Source organism: Lytechinus variegatus, chromosome 8, assembly GCF_018143015.1.
Source record: "Lytechinus variegatus isolate NC3 chromosome 8, Lvar_3.0, whole genome shotgun sequence".
NCBI lineage: Eukaryota > Metazoa > Echinodermata > Echinoidea > Temnopleuroida > Toxopneustidae > Lytechinus > Lytechinus variegatus.
In genome coordinates this window covers 41810756-41830596 of record NC_054747.1, presented here as the reverse complement: position 1 = coordinate 41830596, position 19841 = coordinate 41810756, and the positions used below count along the sequence as shown (strand labels likewise).

Below are 19841 nucleotides of genomic sequence, written 5' to 3'. Positions count from 1 at the left end.
TTTTTAGGTGTCGTCATGAGCTTCACAATCTTCATGAGGTATGGGACACAGTGAGAACCCTTCAGGAGCAGCAGCAGGAATGGAAACAAGAGCGATGGCAGAGTATGAATACCAAGTATCTCAGAGAAGCTACTAACGATCAACTAACGACCGTCAAGACCCTGCCTGATGAGACTCAACATTGGGACGTCACTAGAGGGCTTCAGGAATCTATTCTTGTCATCCAGGTGAAAAGGCTTTGAGTTTACATATGGGGGCGGGCGTTGTGGGTCTTATATGTCTGTGCTGGGATGTCACTAGAGGGCTTCATGAGTTTATTCTTGTCATCCAGGTTAAAAGCGTTGGAGTTTCTTTTAAAATTGTTGCTCTGCTTCACATGTTATTACATTTTGAACCCCTAGGCAGAACAGAGTGGAAATGATTACCATTCTGAATGTGCAATTCTGCTATTCATATGTATACGTCTTGTATTTTACGTCTTTTTGTATACAAATCACTCTATAACCTAGCACAATAATACTTGTCTAATTGTTTAGAAATTTATGTCCCAGGTAGAAGAACTAGATCCTCTGAAGACCCACTTAAATTAACATATCCGACGAAAAGAAAACAGACTGAAGATAGAACATTCACCATTGCATCCTCAATGGAATGGTAACAAACTCCCTCTCACATTAAGAAATCCCCAACATTTGAGTCATTTAAGAAGTCCCTTAAAACTTTTTTGTTCTAGGCAACTGCCTTCATTTGATATGTCATTCTGATTTTTTTGTTTGTATTAATAAGTTAACTGAAATTGTGAGCGCTTTGGGCTATGTTGGAAAAGTGCATTATAAATATTGATTATTATACCTGATGCAATTTCTTTTTTTTTTTGCATGTTTTATGAATGCAAAATACAATACAATACATGTGTAACAGTATGTGTTACATATGTTGATGATTAATGACCACCAAGTCATTACCTGGTTGGTGTTTCATAAAAGCTGTTAACTTTGTAAGTTACAGATATCTTCACACACGACTGGTGATCCTTTCTTGTGCTAAATGATCCATCCCTATAACTTACTTAGCATCTAAGAACATGTTCCAGTCGTGCATGAAGTTGTACATAACTTAATGAACAACTTCATGAAACCCACCAGGATCTAAAACATTTTGGGGGGAAGTTTCTTCAGACTTGGGCATCTAGTTATGTTTCCTTCTGGTTGTAGGTTTGTGTTTAATAATAAAACGTCACTCATTCCCAATGTTTTTTTTTTTTTTTTTTTTGAAATACAGTACATTAAAAAAAGTTTGCTGTGTGATAATTGTTTAAGTTCATTTCAGGATGATGCAGTAGCTGTACATCCCTGATTGATTATTGAGTAAAGTTGTCGGTTACTGTAAGGTTTCTGGTTGGGTCAATGGAAAACGTTTGCGGTAGGACTAAATATTTTGTCAGTTAAGTGTAGGACTTTGAATTGACGAACAGTAAAGCATTTATTGGAAAAGAAGATGTGCTCATAGTCATCTTTAAGATAAGATTAATGAAGTAAATCCCCTTTCCATTAACAGGCCTGCCTTCCATTGATTGAAGATCTTAGTAACCCAGCCATGAGAACCAGGCATTGGAAGCAGTTAGTGCGGGTCACTGGGGGCGCCCTTGTCATCGACAACGAGAGCCTAATCAACATGACCTTCGGTCAGCTTCTTCAACTTGGTCTTCAGAGTAAGTCACAGATTTTCCTAACAAGTTCAAGCCACTATTTCATAAAGTTTTTCAGCACAAATCAAATTGTCTTTCTCTGACAGTTATATAATAATAATAATATGCAACATTTATATAGCAATTAATGCAATGTTTATAAGCACTGCATACCATTACCCTGGGTTTAGCATGGCTACCCTGATCGGGTACTCAAGCATTCAAGGTATTTTACTACACCCGGGTGGAGAGTGGCAAATTCATTAAAAGTCAAGGACCAGTGTATTTCGGCCAATCATGATAAAGGATTTCACTGATATTGTTATAGCTCTCAGTTTTTTCAGTGCCATTAACTTTCATGAAACTCCCCCCAACTGATCAGGGGCCCGTTTCATAAAGGACTTGCAACTGTTGTAACTTTGCCATAATGGCATCTACCATGGTAACGGGGCTCAGCAGCCAATCATAATCAAGGTTACCATGTTAGCTGCCTTAATGGCAAAGTTACAAGAGTTGCAAGTCCGTAATTAAACAGGCCCCTGATGAAGTAATCCCAACAATTTATTGACAACAGAATTGTAATGGGTCAGTGACTTGAGTCAGCAGTCCAAACCAAGGTCCATCGAGCTAGTGGAGCGTTGTGACCCAGTGGATAAGTCTTCTGACTTTGAAACAGAGGGTCGTGGGTTCGAATCCCAGCCATGGCGTAATTTCCTTCAGCAAGAAATTTATCCACATTGTGCTGCACTCGACCCAGGTGAGGTGAATGGGTACCCGGCAGGATTAATTCCTTGAATGCATGAGCGCTGAGAGGCAGCTCGAGCTAAAGCCAGGGTAATAATAATAATAACAACGCGCCTCGGAATAGAATATTTCTAGATAGATGGCGCTATATAAATGCCTATTATTATTTCAGTCTTCATTTCAATCTTATTCATTGAAATTTTTGTTTGTTTGAGAAATATACCAAGTAAATCAATGTTACTTCCCCCACTTTCTTCCAGACCATGTGGACGAAGTAAGAGCCATTGTACAGCGAGCCGTCAAGGATGTGACCATTGAGAGTGCGCTGAAGACATATGAAGAGATCTGGCTCAGCAAACTATTTGACCTTCGACCCCATGTCCGTCATATCGTAGTAGGCACCAGTGAAAAGAACGATAAAGATGTAAGTCAAAGGGTTCTAATCACAGTGTACATGTAGGTGTTCTGTCTGTTCATAGAGTATGTGTAATCATAAGTTGTAGAATGATCATTAGTAACATCAGTAGCAGCAATATCATATCACAATCACTTTGTTCATCATCATCATCATCACCACCACCATCATCAACATCATCATCATCATCACCACCACCACCATCATCATCAGCTCCACCACCACCATCATCATCATCATCACCACCATCATCACCGTCATCATCATCCTCATCATCACCACCACCATCATCATCACCATCATCATAATTACCATCATAATCACCATCATCATCCTCATCATCATCATCATCACCACCATCATCATCATCATCTCATCGTCACTACCACCATCATCATCATCATCGTCATTATGAATATCATGATGATTGTTATTTTTACTTCAGAGACATTTGTATTCCTTTCAAGATTTTGCCTTTCCCACCTCCTTGACTTTTATGAGGCAATATAGATTGGGAATTTTCTGCCTCATTTCTTTCATCATTGTAGTAAAGGTAAACGTTAAAGATATATTTACATTCATTTGGTACATGGTAAACTTTTTCATCTCATATATTATCTCCTTCTACAGCAACATTCTGACACCAAGAGTGAGATGTCTCAGAGTCAGAGTGACCTTGGAACCGCCATCACCGAGACACGATCTCGACGTCGAACCATGAGTAGAATGTCTGCCCTCACCCTCGGAGCTGGCCGACAGAAGAGGGCGAGCGTCTCCTCATTGCCGGCATCTCTGCTCAACTTAGGAGATGTAAGATATATATACCCAGTCAGGCAACTTGTCAAAAGTCATTTAGCATGAATTTCCACTCTAAGGATGTTATACATCTTTTCATTGAAGCTTTCCTGTAGTCCTAATCGTTTTGTCATTGGTGACACTGGTGATTTGTAATGAATAGTTGTTTGTAGGATTCCTGCGGGAAAGATGTGGCACTGAGTTTTGACTAAGTCCTTATCAGAGAGTATTGCAATTCTTATAGTGATATGTTACCAGTCAAATTCAATTTTAAACATTTCTTCCAAAACATATACCCTATTAGACACGATGGCTTGTAAGCGGTACACCCTTCTACACAAATCTGAATGTAGCATAAGTGAACAAACAGAAAATGAAGATAGGAAAGAACAGAGGATAAGTAGAAAATATGAAATATGGATGATTCAACAGATGATGAATCATGAATATTTATCTTTTACTACATGTATATCATTTTGTGATTCATATTTATTCATTGTATTAATTATGATTTTCAAATTTCAGGATTCTGGGAACTTATTCCTGTTGAAGGACACAGATCCTATCTTCACTGAGCTTGAATCCCATCAGGTAGCTCTCCAGGGTATGCAGAGTAGCAGTGCTGCAGGGTCTTTCCTGGATGAAGTCACCAAGTGGCAAAAGAGGCTACAGACCATTGAAGCAGTCTTGACAGTGTGGCTTGAGGTCCAAGAGAAATGGGTCGAACTAGAAGAGGTGAGTAGATGACTTTTTAAGTCTTTCTTTGTTTCCTGTTGTTAGTGATGTATCCACTTTGTAACCTTGTCAATAGTCTTTGCCATGTCTTTTAACAGGAATTTTGCTATAAAGGTACAATGTGTTTTTTGAAGCTGCTTTCCTGCATTATTTATTGTTTTGTCTATGATCAAGTGTGAGGATTGTGGGATTCCTGCATGAAAGAGACAGCTTTGACTTTAGACAAGGTTCCTAAGGTTATAGACTCTTTAGGCAGACCTGTGTGTTGGTTGAGTACCAGGAGAAATGGGGGGAAGAGGTTAGAGAATGCTTTCTAACCCTGTCTCTTTCATGGTGTCAATGATGTGGCAAAAGACTGTTGCAGACCATTTTGACTGTTCGTGCTATGTGGCTTGAGGTCCAAGAGAATTGGCTTGACTTTGAAGAGGTAGAGGCTGTCTTTTATAAACAGGGCTGCCAAACAGTCATTTAATTTTATTTAACAACTGGGTGAGTGTTTCATAAAGCTGTTCATAAGTTAAAAGCAACTTTAAGAACGATTGGTGATCCTTTATGTGCTAAATAATCACCAATGAACATTTAATGGGAAATATCACATACCACAAGAAAGGATCACCAGTCGTTCTTAATGTCACTCTTACCTTACAAACAGCTTTATAGAACGACCCCAAGGCCTTTTAACATTGATAATGCGATCCATTTTTCAGTAAAGCATAACCTTATGTTTATAGCGAGCGATGTAAAAGATGAAATCAAACAGACATATTAATTACATCTCTTTATGTTACACTTGCAGGTGTTTAGTGGAGCTGATGTCAGAGCATCTCTATCTCATGAAGCAAGTCTCTTTACGTCAGCAAACAGGGATTTTAGACTTCTCATGAGGGCGTCTGAGAAGAATCCAAATGTTCTTCAGTGCTGCCAGAGAAAAGGTTGGTCATTTTATTTATTTTGGGTTTTGAAAGCAAATTTTGATCTGTAATTAGGGTGTTTGGATAAATCAAATGTAAGAACGCTTAATCAAGGGCATAGGATTGTGTTGTTATCATGTAACAAATCTTACTTTTGATGTGTACTGAAATATCCTTTTCTTTTACAAACTTACTGTTTTTTGAAATCTCAATCATGGATATATTGCATACCTTTTGAAAATAAATGATTGTTTTATTGTAAAACAAAAACAAACAAAAAAATTGATCTAATCATGTGTAATGATTTAATGTTTTTAACACTTGAAAGGTCATGGCAAGTGAAAAATTATTGGAATAGTTACATGTACATGTATGTGGATGAAGTTACTTAAATGTTTTGGGTATCAATGCATTCAATTCAATCAAACATTTTTGAGGAAGTACAAATTCCATTTAGATCAATTTTTATACTTCTGTCCTATCAGCAATCCTTGGTTTGCTTGAGAAGATGAACAGTAACCTTGAGATCTGCAGACGTTCCTTGCTTCAACATCTTGAGAGACGAAGGCAGAGGTTCCCAAGGTTCTACTTCCTTTCAATGGAGGATGTGCTTCATGTTGTATGCAACGGTGAGTCCTCAAGGTTTTTAATTGTTTGGTCAAAACTTCCACTGTCCTTTCCTTGTGGAGCGTTGTGGCCCAGTGGATTAGTCTTCGGACTTTGAAACAAGAGGGTCGTGGGTTCGAATCCCAGCCATGGCGTAATTTCCTTCAGCAAGAAACTGATCCACAATGTGCTGCACTCAACCCGGGTGAGGTAAATGGGTGCTGGTAGGAAGTAATTCCTTAAAAGCTGTGTGCGCTATGAACACCTAGCTTAGCCGGGTAATATAGGAGTGCCTTGAGCACCTAACAAGGTGGATATGTGCGCAATATAAGTACCCTATATTATTATTATAAAAGGTCACAGTTAACAGCGATGATACTAACAATAACACCAAATTTATATATTTGTGGAGGCGTCATTGTGTACTGTTTTGGTCATTTGACTTTTAAACCAATGGTCGAGTGTAGGAACCCCACCCGGAGCTAATGTCCTTTGACAAGGCTCTTAATCACATTTGTCGCTCTCCACCCAGGTATTAAATGGTTACCCAGTAGCATGTACATGCCAATGTGATTAGATTGGCATGTGTGCACCAATAAACAGTTTTATGGCCAGGATAGTAGGATACTCCCCAGGGAGTGGAGATGGTGCACTTTATGTGTGGCACAGTGATGGCTCCAATGACCAGGATAATAATAATTACAATGTAAAGTGCTTGGAAACCAACATATGAAACGGCATATAAATTTTAATATTGTTGTTATATGGTAAGCAAATGATTACTGTGGATGCAATTAATTGAACAATCTATAATTTACAAAGTGATGTTGATTTAGATTTTCATTCAAACCTCGAGTTCTACTGACTGATGTTCTTTGCTTCTTGAGAGACAAATGTGATCGACTGGAGTTTGCAGACAGTACTTTGCAATCTGCATAATGTGTTCGAATCATTCAGGATTTATAGTGATTTTGCTTTCTGTCTTTCCAATCAAGGCTATATTACCAGGTGAATCTCTACCTTCCTTAGAAGGTAATCAGTTGAGAAATGTAATCAGGTAAGAGTTTTAGAATGCTTTACAATCTGCAGAATGTGTTTAAATCGAGATATTCCTTTGTGTCTTTCCCTTCTAGGCTATGATCTCAACCAGGTGAATCTCTACCTTCCAAAACTCTTTGAGAACCTTGGTCGGTTAGAGTTTGAGAACAATGCCTCTGAAGCTGCAGAATCTAACTTCCAAGTGACCGGCTTGATTAGCATGCTTGGAGAGAAATTACCCCTCAAACAGGTTTGCACAGATCTATACTCTATTAGTTCCTTAGAAAATGGTCTATATATATATCTATACCTTGTCTTTTTCATTAATTGTAAGAGTGTTTTACATAGACTTACCTTGGCCAGATGATGCTCAGAAGATTTCTCAACAATTATTGATGAGATTGTGTGTAAATGCATTGTGAATGTGTTAAAAATGCTCCTTTACAAGTCAACTTACCATTGTAAATTAAAAAAAATGATGTTTGATTAGCCGAAAACATATTTTTGTTAGATTAAATAATTAATCATTAGCATGATGAAACACCGCACTCATAACTATATGTAGGTGTATCCATACGTTTGCAGTCAGACCAGTCCCAGTCAGTCTTAAATATGTGATATTGTCTTTATATGATTGACGACACATTCATGAAAATGTGCAAAATAGCCTCAACTTTTCTCCAGGGCCCCGTAACACAAAGCTTAGTGATTAATCATATGCTTGATTTTCATGATTGATTGTACATTGTAGTCAATGCAATCAATCATAGATAAGTGTTTTACGATCAATGCAAAGCTTTGTGTTATGTTTATATGTATGAACCCTATGAGATGGGAAGATTTTCTTAAAAAGATATTTTTTTAGAGGAAGTATCATAGCAGGAATATTTTACTATATTTCTGTGTTGTTTCTTGTGAAGTCTTTGAGGAAAACTTGCTGTGCAATCCCATCCCAGTGACCAAGACTTCCTGCAGATCGATCAGCCTAGCCTATCAGAACCTAGACCAGTAGGCTTCCTCTCCGAGTTCTAAATTATTATAAGGATTGTATTAATATCTTGATAATCTGCTTTAGGTTGTATCTTGTGAGGGTCCTATTGAAAACTGGCTCGGCAACCTCATCCCCATGATCAAGACTTCCTTGCAGAATCAGCTAGCCTCGGCCCTGGCACACGAGACCCTGGACCTGCAGGCCTCCTTCCAGAGTCCTGGACCCATAGAGGGGCTAGGACCAGGTCCAAGAAAGGAGAGGGAGATTCACAGTGCAGGGGCCAGAAAAGTCACAGTTGGGAAAGATGAGCGTAAAGGTAAGCGGGAACTTGATTTCAATCTCAGTGCAAACTTCAACCTATAGCTCACCGGAACCTGATGGGTCCCCAGTAAATGATGTGGAAATTAAGAAGTCAGTTGTTTAATGGAACTCAAAATGTCCCATAACCTGTCTTAAACCTAAACATATAACCCCCCCCTCCAAAAGAGAAAAAGCAAACTACAACAGACGGACAAAACAAGTTAATATAACCAAAGATTGCAATGCAGACCAAATTGTAATTCATGTTCATAAATATATGCCTAACCATTGTTCTCCTTACACTAACAATGGCATGATGCAGAAAATCTAAACCCATAGGCTCGTCCGTATTCTGATAGCAGGTTTAACTTAAATTCAGGTTTAAAGTTATGGTTTAAGCATGGACAGTCAATTGATACAGAAATCACTAACAGTAGAGATTTCATACTTCAGCTCATTTGGCTCTTAAATCATCCATAATTGTCTAGGAAGTATAAATATATTATTGCCTTCACCATCGATGAACACGGAAAGAGCACAGTAAACGTAGGAAGCATACAACTTAGTAAAATTTTTGATACTTTTGGCTTCCCATACTTAAACCACAACTTTAAACTCGAGTTTAAGTTAAACCTGACTTCAGAATACGAGCCATAGGAACCATGAATTGTACTATCTTCAGCTAATTTAGCATTGTTGAAAAGGGTAATATAATGGTTTATAAAAGTGCATGTTGAAACATTACAGTGTAAGATACATTTTATTGGAGAGATGACAGTTACGGAATTCAATAAACTTTTCATGGTCTTGGTTCATAATAACTCTTGTTTTGATAGGTAATTAACAATTGATATAACAAGTTAGTTATCACCCAATCAAAATGAATGGTGTTAGTAGCTTTAAACTGTTTTTTATTGTTATAATTGAAATATGTAAGAAACAGCCCCCCCCCCCCATCCCAAACGATAGGTGATTCTGAATGAAATAAGAATATTAGGGACAATTTAGCAATGAAGTTTGAAGAAATGTTTTCTTGATCATGATTTTTTTAGACTAATAGTAAATGGAGCAATAAAAGTATGACAAAATATTGCCTTGACTATAAGTTTGTTCTCTTTTTTTTTGTCAACACAGGAGGACCAGGGAGTCGTGCTGGTAGCCGAGCCGGTAGCAGGACCGGACAGAGAACCAAGAGACCTAGTACCAGAGAATCCCAACAAGAGGGACCCTTAGAGGCCACCAAAGAACCTCCTACTAAGTCCTGGATGTTAGAACATGTGACGGAGGTGGTATATCTAGCGATGCAGATACAGCTTGGTGATCAAGTAGAGAGAGGACTGAAGGCAGTAGATGGAGGAGAGAAAGACTCACTCAAGGTAACTTAATCATGATTTTTCACGATAAATGCACCGCACAAATTTGTTGGGCCCTATGGCTTGCTGACATTTTACTTTCAAGTCTCAAGCAACTTTTGACACCAAAGTTGTGATGCCTGGGTATTTGTTTATGAAATTACCCATTGTTATGCAAGTGCATGCCAGACTAAAAATTACAAATGTTTTGTCACGATCACACAATCCAGGGCCGAGACGTTTGGAGGGGGTGTAATCCCCTTTTCAGACCGGAGAGTGACAACAATCAAAATCCAGGACTATTATGGTTGATAATAATATGTCATTTTTATATAGCACTTAACAGATTTGCCAACCAGTACGTTTTAGCAGTATTATGTACGTTTTTGCAACCAAAATAGCCAGTACGTTTTTTGTATAAAAAAAAACAATTTTTTCTTTTTTTACAAAATCGTAATTTATTAAGAAAAGTCATCTCTATATGTCTCTATTTCAAACATCAGGTAACTTACTTTTTTTTAATCATTTTGTAAAAACCAGGGTGAGATTTACACAAGTTTTAATGTTTTTTTTTTCATCTGCAAGTGCAGCTTGCATGCAGCTTAGCCCTGCGATGAGCGAGTGTGCCAAGCATTTTATTATGAAATAAACTTTTGGGGGAAAATAGAGTTTTTTTATTACAGAATACAGTTTTTCATTCCCAGAGGTTGGCAGGTCTGACTTAATACATTGAAACAGCTTTTCATTTTGATATCTATTTCATGGTTTATTTTCAGGATATCTTAACGAAGATGAATACTAGCATCCAATCAGCCGTGGTGATGCTGAAAGGAATTGAAGATGAGAAAGAGAAGAAAGCAAGACTTAGGAAAGAACTCAGGAAAGAAGGTAAGAATTTGAATACCTAAAGAAAGGGGAGGGGGAATCTCAGTATTATTTATCACCACACTTTATTTTCTTTTGAATTAGTCAGGTAAAAAGGTTGGTGATAATCAAACTTTGATATCAGATCTGTGCTTCAGTCTGTACCATTTCCCCTTTATCAAATTTATATTCGATTAGATCTTGTTCAATGTGCCTGTTATTAATCTATTGTTTTTTATACAATGTGCTTTATTTCTAGTGTTGTCTATATGATGAACTGCCGTGGAATGTGATTCATTATGTAGGAAAATGTGTGCGTTATTTCCACTTTGACGGGGGGGGTTAAGTTGGTTTTTTTCTCACCCCAAATGGGCAAATGAATTCAATTTCAGTGAAAGCCATTTCTTATATCAAAATCCTCTTTGATTTTTCCTTCAGCAAATAACAACATTGATAACTCGGCTGCGGATAACAACAGCACGGTCGTCTCACAGACTGGCCGGCAGAGCTCCCACTCATACCGTGGTTCTCAGTGGAGTCTTAATGAACCAGCGATCCCACAGCCAGCCACGCCCATCCAAGAAGAGGGTAGTATGCACTCTGTGATCAATGAAGAGGCTAGTGATGTCAGTAAGTATATTATTAAGGTTGGAGACCCGGGGCGGGGGGGGGGCACTTTCATTGACGAGTGGATACCATGCGCAATCAAAAACACACGTAAAAAGGATGTCTTTTTCAAGATAGGGCGCGTTACGTGCGTAACGTAATAAGGGTGTCAAAAACACTAAGATAAAAAGGGTATCTTTTTGCTAGGAAAGCTACGTGTTTAGGGTCAAATTTACGAGGGTATAAAAAAGACTAAAATGTTTTATAAAGGATGTACTTTTTGCCCGTCAGCACTACGTGTTTAGAGTCCGATTTGTGCGAGGTGTGGGAGGTTGGGCCGTATACCCAGTGATGTAGGTTAAGGTAAAACTGACGACCGACGTCCGTGACATAACCAAAATATCACTGTACTTTTTAGGGGTTCAATTAGGGAGTACTTGTCAAGGGTATTGTTTTGTTTCCAATACTTGTTAAGGGTAGTGTTTCACACGCCAATACTTGTTGAGGGTTGCATTTTCAGAATATGGAAAATACTTGTTTAGGGTGTTTTTTAGACCCCATGTTCGAACATGGTATCCACTCAGTGTTTGTACATGCATATACTAATTTATGTTTTCCTTGTTCAGCAGGTGAAATAAAGAGCCGTCCTGTGGACACCATGAAGGTCGTCCTTCCTCCGGAGAGGCCAAAGGTCAAGGTCGTCGTTGAGGAGCAGGTCGATCGGACCGAGCTAAAGCTCCTCCTCTTCCCTGCTCAGATCCAGAAGATTAGCAATCTTATATCCCTCATGGCTCATCAGAGGGATGTAATCACCAGGTAAGCAAAACACCCCTATTTTTCATAATGGAATGGTCCTAAGATAGTAAATGTAGTGTAATTTTGGAATCTACTACTAGTATAGAGGGGTTGGAAACTTGTTTGGTTTCAACCTGATTTTCCTCATGCCCCTTTCCTACAGTCATGGAAAATCCTTTAAAAATTTGTAGTCATGGAAGTCAGGAAATTTTGAAAATTTGTGAAAAGTCATGGAATTGCATTTGCCTCTTGGCTATGGCAACTTTCCAGTTTGTCTTGTCTTGCAACTCTCTAACTCTGTGGTCATACTCTGCTATTAGTGTTCATAATTTCCACTTTTCTCAGTTTTGTGACATCCCAAATTCTACTTAACTCCCGGGATGTCACGGGAGGTCATGGAAAGCAGCAATTTAGTCATTGAAAAGTCATGGAATTCTTTTTTCAAATTTCTGTGGGAACCCTTTTCATTATGAACTTGTGATAATGAACATAATGATGTTATACATGTATTATCGGTCTGTTGGGCCCTAGGGTGTGACACAACAAATTATTTTGGAAAAATCATATTGGGGAAGTGTGCAATAAATTAGCAAAAAATGTTGGTGCTATATTTCAACTGATATTCCTCCCAAAACAAGTTCTGAGAGTTATATATAATTCCATTCTATATTTGTATTGTATCATTGTTTGGGAAAATGCATCTTCATACCAGTTAGGCAAGGTCATGAAATTACAAAAATGTGCAATGAGTATTTTGAATCAATTCATCTTTTCTTGCACACATTTACACTGTTTTTCATTCCCTTAAGATCTGTATATTTATTTAAATTTGGATTATTTATGTATTTATGTAACCATGACCTCCTTCCTACATCCCTTACAAAGTTTTTCATGTTTAGTTATCAAGTTCCTGGTTATAAAACAAGATTTATGGATAACTTTCATTTACCATTTGTCGGCACATGTTTATTAAAAAAAAAACCTTTAATCTACATGTACCAGTCCATTTATATGGAACTCCCTACCTTCTGAAATTGCAAATTCTAAATCATTAAGTATTTTCAAAAATAAGTATAATGTAATTTACTCATTTGAAATTGACAGTTTAACGGTTCCTACATGTAGTTACAGGCTTATATTTTTCCTTGTTTTGTCTTGTTTTTTTGTGTGTTTTTTCGTCTTTGTCTTATTTACAATTGTTATCCTGCGGATATTATATTTCATAATATATTTTTACTGATGTTTTACTGTTACGTATTTTTATTGCAAAGTCAAATAAATTCGAATTAAAATTTGTTGAAGTGAAGTCACTGGTGCATGTTGTCCTCATAAAAGGTCAATGTATATGTTCAACAAATAGAACTGGGCAAACAGTGCAATGATTTCGTTGAGGCTAGTTATGTCTTCGGATGTTTGGGGGTTTGTTTCTTGAGGCCCTGGGAATGATTTCTTGGCTGGGGGTGCTGAAGTAGGCCTAAATTCAGGGGCGGATCCAACTTTTGCCAATAATGGGGGGGAGAATAAATTCACCCACATTTTCCCTGAACGGCCAATCAAAGTTCTTTTTTTTCTTTGAAGAGGTATCCGTAACAGTCAATTCTTAGCTACAAATATATTCTTATAAAAGAACATACATTATTATAATCTCAAAAGCCCTATTTAAATAGTGTGAGCGCGAAGCGTGAGCTAATTTTTTTGGGGGAAATTTCATGCACTTTGTCCTGAAAATTGAACATTCTGTGCAATGTTTGTGATCTTGAACATGATATGTAACTGATCAAAAATGGACCTTTTAAGGACTGTTTGAAGGTAGCCATGGAGACGATACATATTTCAACAATCAAATAAAGCGAGCGCGAAGCGGAACTGATTTTTTGAAAATCAATGAGGCACGAGCTGAAAATAGGGGTTAATGTATGTTTCACAAATTAATGAGAGCGCAAATCACGATGTCATGAAAAGGGGATTTTAAGTAGTTTGTTTTAGAATTGCTTATTATTATAAAGGAAATTATTGAGGTATACATTACTCACCAATCAAAATGCAAGCACGCAGCGCTGTCTGATAGGTTTTGACAATCAAACCTGAAAATTAAGGGATATTTTGAAAACTCTATGGAATACAGGAAGAGATTAGGTACCTGACAAATCTGCATCCTGAGACAATAAAACAGACATTTTAGAGAGCACTTTTTGAAAATCAATTTATATAAATCAAACAAAATAATGAAAGCTCGATGTCGGAGCTGGAATATGTTTTGTATATTGACTTCAAAACTCGATATTTTTAGCTCCAAATCAGCCTATTGAGGAAGAATCTCATGTAGGCCTATCACATCAAACATGCAATGCAAACGCGAAGTGCGAGCAAAAACTTCATATAGTGACATGAAAGGTTTTTTATTTTCCAAGTCGTCACTTCTCCTTATTTTATGAAGTCTTCTTCATCCTCTTATTTTCTCCTCTCTTTTCCCTTCTTTTCTTTTTTGAGTACCTCCCCCCTTAGTTTTTGCTCCTCCAATAAGGAGTCCCGAGCTCCTTGGCCCCCTGGATCCGCCTATGTAAATTTGACAAGCAAAATAAGGTTTCACTACAAAATGAAGGTCGTTTTGGTGCCAAGAAATTTGATAAGCCAAAGGGGGTTTCATTGGTCATTTTCCTTGCATTTCTCCTACGTGACTCACCAACCAGAATCCCAGGGATGCTGCCTATGGAAAATAATACATGCAGCACCCCCTGGGGAAATCTTGCAAGTGCTTCAGTGGGGTCCCACCCAGGTCCATGGCCCCCTGGACTGGCTCTCACCAAGTTGGGTTTTTCCACCTTGCTCAGATTGGCTATGGTGTAGAAATTCCTGGGTGAGGAGGAAAAAGAATTGATGGCTTCATGCTTCGGTACTCTGTAATAGTTCACTTTTATTTTTGTAATATATGTATGTGAATGATTAGTTGCCACCAAGAATCAGAAAAAAAAATATACTAACAAATAATAAGGCTTATTCGTGATGGTTTTGAAAATTTGCATCCCCTATTATGAAAAAATTGTATGTGGGATGAAGAAGAAAAAAAGTTGTACTGGCGAATTAAATGTTCCAGAGTATGTGAAGTCATCTGAATTTAATACTTTGGCAGTCACACTGGCTTTCTTTATTTCCTGGCTTTGTATGTTCTTTCTCTTTCTTATTCCTTCTGTGCTCAATTGATTTGTTTTTCTTCTTCTACATTGAACTTAGCTCTTTAGTACAATTAATATTTCTTCAGATATTCTAAATTCTGGGTTATAATTATATGAATTATGCAATTTTGTTATTATAATCCATGACATAGGACCCTTTTTAGAGAGACAACTGCTTCTCAGATTTTAGAAATGCGGTGCTATACCTTGGTTTCGAAAATGTAGAGAATCCAAGATATTTCTGTATCTGTATCTGCCCGTTGACATACAATCACCAGCATCTGGTTGTTGCGTACGTTTAGGGGGTCAAGCGCTAAACACAGTTAATTTTGGTAGTGTGCTTTGGAGACAAGGGTGTTAATGTCCAAACGTTCAAGTTTGAGTTTGAATACTCCTACATCTTTAGAATTTCTGACTTCCTCAGAGAGAAGGTTCCATTCTGGGATGGTCTTGAGATACAGGTTCTATCAACCCTGCATGACTTGATAAACCCTCTTGTCTAACTATTTACCTTTACAGTCAAGCCTGAGGGTTGAAGAAATGCTACCCCAAAATAAGGAAACTATTAGTATTAGAGAGAAGAAAAATGATGGCATGTGCTGGAAGGCAGTTTGCAGGAATCATCACGCTTTGTTTTCAAGAAAGGAAGGAAGGAAAAAAGACAGAAAAAATAAAATAGGTAGAAAGCCAAAGGAAGGAAAGAAGAACTCTCATTGAAAAAAAAACAAAAAAGAAAGGTAAAGAAGGAAAAGGAAGAGGAAAAGAAAGGAGAATAGAAGCCTAAAATGAGAGAGACAATCTTAGGTAGAAAAATGGGAAAGGGGAAGACAAAAAAGTGAGGAAAGAAATAAAAGAAAAAGAAAGACAAAAAAAATGAAAGCTGAATATAAAAGATACACACATCCATGCAGTACAACAACGCTTCACGTGTGACCGGCCCCCTGCAGTTCAATTCAATTCAATGTTAAATAGCTGGCTGCTTTGTATCCTCAGGCAAAGGGCCCTTTATAAATACAGCTATTTTTATTATTATTTATAGTATAACTACAATCTGTTATTACATATAACTGTTATTAATTTCATTATTATTACTATTATTATGATAATATATAATTATTAGAGCTGAATGGATATGGTCGAAAAGACAGGTTCCCACCATTTCCATCAGAACTCAGATAGATGTTGCCAGGACCTGTCCACTGAAAGTTAATGAAAAGTTTAAATTCGTTTTGGATTTAATACATGTATGTAACTATTCATATTAAAACTTTCACTTGATATTAAATGTCAAATTACCTTGAAATGATAATTTGTATGCAGGACGTTCTAGCTTGGATTTATCCGCCTCTTAAGTTATGATACGGTCTTGTCCGATGATGTCATGTATTTTTACAACTAACTACTACCAACATTTAAAATTATTTGGAGCACACTTTCATCCACTCCTGATCAGTCTTAACACACTGCTGCCTATGGTCTGTACATGTACCTCAGTGTCTCTTGATTGATGAAGATAGCAAGATTGTGTCTCAAAAGATTTGAAAGAATTTGATTTCTAGTTAAATTTTGTCCTATTCTATTTTACTTTTAAAAATGATGGAGCAGTTTACATTCAATTTGAAAAAGAAAATAACTGGAAAGTAAGAAAAGCATTTTCTTTTTTACAATTTTTTGTTACTCTGTGCAGTATTTTAAATGAAACTTGACTGTCCAGCTATCAATTTTGATTCATCTTTTTTCACATTTTCAGGGAGTTTTAGTACTATTGAGCTCAACTTTATAAATCTAGCCTTGAAAAATTTGAAGTTATGTTTTTCTTCTGAATATTAAGCTCACAAAATTCCCTCATGCCTTTCCTCACATACATGTACTTTTTTCCTTCTAGTTTTTATAAAGCTCTTATTTTACCCATTCAATACAGATCTTAGATCCCACATACAAGTTCTATATAAACAATTGCTTTAGTCCTATATATCTACATGTAGGTCCCAAACTAACATAATATGGCAAACATTTATAAGGTAAAATTCTTGTAGTTTGAACTACTTCCTCAATTGTTTTACTAGCATGAAATTTGGCACAAACATGGCTCGTAAGGTAAAGTTGAGCAAGATATGTGATTCCCATGTGTTGGAAACTGTTGCCATGGGTGAAAGTATTTCTTCAGTTTATGACCTACTGGTATGCTTATTAATTGCACATACACGTAGGTCTCAAGTGAGGCAAAGATGTGCTAGACACATTTTTTTTTGTATGTGTCAGAAATTGTATTGCCATGGTACCAGCACATGTAATAACCCAAAATCCAGGGAATTGCAGATCTATCCAACTATTTCCAGCAAATCACATCCAGTGATATTTTTAGTTCTTTTTTCCCCACCATATGCATTTATTGGTGGGGGGGGGTTCTCACTGTATAAGATGCAGACCATGCTCATATGGCATAGACAACCCCCCCCCCCCCCCCCGAAAACGACCCTAATCAAGTATTAAAGTAATCACCTACATCACCACATTTAATTCCTCTCAATTATATCTATTCTTGATAGGCTGACATACTAAGTATTTACCCAACTTGGCTGTTGGATGTGTTTGGCAATTCATACTTCAGATTCTTTCACTGAACATTTGTACACTGTACATTGCCTATCATGCAAAAAACAACCCTACACTGTCTGCTGTTTCATGGTAACGACCAATGAGCTTCATTCATTCTGTTGCCTTGGCAATTAGGTTGCCAGTCTGCAAAGATTTGGTTCACTGAACCCCCATTATTCTGGATTGAATCAGCATTCTACCAGCTGTTTCCCTCCCTCTGTCATTTTTTCTTTCTTTCCATAGTAGGATCCACGCCCTTTCTTACTCTCTCATTTGTATTTTATCTCTCTCCACAATATACACATTACACTGCTCTATGTTTGTCACCCCTCTGCACATTAAAAAAATAATTTATGAGTAGGGGAAAAAAATTAGAAATGCATGTTTGTAAGAAGAGACCAAAGAATCCCAGTAATTCATTGTTGCATGTGTTTTTATTGATATTGTAGCATATATGTAACAGGGCTTTGCTATTAATGATCATTCACACCTTATATCAAATGAGAACTACACTGCATAGAGAAAAGGAAACTGCAGTGAGTTACAATGACTTTAATTGGACTACTTTCTGAACATGTCTTCTCTCTTCAATAGCTCAACACGATGTGCCCAAATTATCCCGTGGCCACATTTTTTACTCGCCGATCGGCCCTGTACCAGCCGTAAAAAAAGACATGCCACAATATCATACAAATGATGCACGTACATGTATAAGCATGTGCATGCAAAGCCAAATAATGAACGATGTGCGAGAAGAGCCAATGGATGTATTGCACCGAGGTCTGCAGGACCGAGTGCGGTATATCCATTTGGCGAGTCGAGCATAGAGTTCATTATTTAGGTCCTCCATGCACAATGTTTTATACAACCCCCCCCCTCCCCTGTTACCGAGTTGCCCCGAATGCTATAGTTTTATCTATATTCTAGATAATGCCACACCTCGCACTATCCTGCACTCTGATGTCAGCCGGAGTGCAGGACAGTGTATTTGATTTGACATCAGATCGCATTTTAGGTGCCATGGTGCAATTCACTGATGTGATTCGATCTGGACCAATCAGATTAGAAAATTCTGGTTCTTGTAATACAAGTGTCATCACCTGATTCGGAAGAAAAAGTTAAAAAAAAATTAGGATTTGGTCCTTTGGAAAGCACTCATTTTCCTGATTAGACACCCTGCTGAAGATCAAAGATTTTTATTATCTTTTTAATGATTTTACTGAAAATAAGAAGACTACATGAATATAAAGATACAAATATTATTTACAGTCTGCTAAATTGTACATAAAAATTATTCAAAGTCTACTACATGTATATTCTACATGTGCAGTCTACTACATGCATGTACATGACTTTTGACACTTCGTCCAGTAGATAAAACCTAATCTAACTATGAAAGATACTGCAGGCCAAAATATTTTTTTTTCCAGGGCTAGCTACTTTACACAAACTATTCCCTAAATTGGCTTTGTAAGATGAGCTTGAACATGGCAGTGTGAGTGAATGTAGATGTTCTGGGGTCTTTTGAGCATTACAGGGGCAAAATACTTCAGCCCCTGGGTAATTTTTTCTCTGCTATAGGCCTACTGTAGTTAAACTCAATACATTCAATATATAAATTGCAAATTGCCGTTTTATGCAAATGATATTCAATAAACTATTAATTATGCTCAGAATGATCTTCATATTCTTCCAAGAAAAATGGATTTGGGGGTCTGGGAATATACAGTTAAAGTGCTGTTCACTATTAAGTTGTTATTACTTATTTTTCATCACTTGAATGTTTACAAAAATGATAATAATGAATAGATATATACATAAATTTGTATCCAAGGTGTATTTCATGTCAAATATAAAGTTACAATATATATATATATATACATGTATATATAATCTGTACAAGGATCATCCCAACATAGCTCATGTACATGTATGTACATGTACGTACAGCAAAAGTGCAATAGTCAAAATAGATTTTGTATTGAACAAAGCATGGAAGTAGAAAGAAATGATCGAACAGTCCTACATGTACTGACTCTACATATTTGCATATACATGTATGTGCCATACATTTAATCACACAATTTTATGGATATCATAGCATTGTACATAAACACTAATCCATTATCGAAAAATATTTAAAAACAAGTCAATCAAGCCTGCAGTAATAAGGCACTAAGAGCAGGTTATTTACATTTACCTGCATTTTAATTACAGGTGTGCTAGCTATT

The 19841-nt window shown here is 37.1% G+C and overlaps 2 protein-coding genes across 2 annotated transcripts in view; both read left to right on the top strand.

Annotated features, from left to right (window-relative positions):
* Nucleotides 1-11396, top strand: part of LOC121419755 (dynein beta chain, flagellar outer arm-like) — a 40620-nt gene extending 29224 nt beyond the window's left edge. The window contains exons 26-38 of the mRNA XM_041614212.1: nucleotides 8-227; nucleotides 1558-1711; nucleotides 2692-2855; nucleotides 3477-3656; nucleotides 4167-4376; nucleotides 5173-5308; nucleotides 5773-5916; nucleotides 7027-7181; nucleotides 8007-8238; nucleotides 9357-9598; nucleotides 10351-10462; nucleotides 10877-11068; nucleotides 11350-11396. Of these exons, the coding sequence (XP_041470146.1) occupies nucleotides 8-227; nucleotides 1558-1711; nucleotides 2692-2855; nucleotides 3477-3656; nucleotides 4167-4376; nucleotides 5173-5308; nucleotides 5773-5916; nucleotides 7027-7181; nucleotides 8007-8238; nucleotides 9357-9598; nucleotides 10351-10462; nucleotides 10877-11068; nucleotides 11350-11396 (2188 nt within the window). The remainder of the gene's footprint in view (nucleotides 1-7; nucleotides 228-1557; nucleotides 1712-2691; nucleotides 2856-3476; nucleotides 3657-4166; nucleotides 4377-5172; nucleotides 5309-5772; nucleotides 5917-7026; nucleotides 7182-8006; nucleotides 8239-9356; nucleotides 9599-10350; nucleotides 10463-10876; nucleotides 11069-11349) is intronic.
* Nucleotides 11397-11672: 276 nt separating this feature from the next.
* The window catches only part of LOC121419754 (dynein alpha chain, flagellar outer arm-like), an 85874-nt gene continuing 77705 nt past the window's right edge, over nucleotides 11673-19841 (top strand). Inside the window, exon 1 of the mRNA XM_041614211.1 lies at nucleotides 11673-11860. Coding sequence (XP_041470145.1) covers nucleotides 11703-11860 — 158 coding nt within the window. The 5' untranslated portion in view covers nucleotides 11673-11702. The remainder of the gene's footprint in view (nucleotides 11861-19841) is intronic.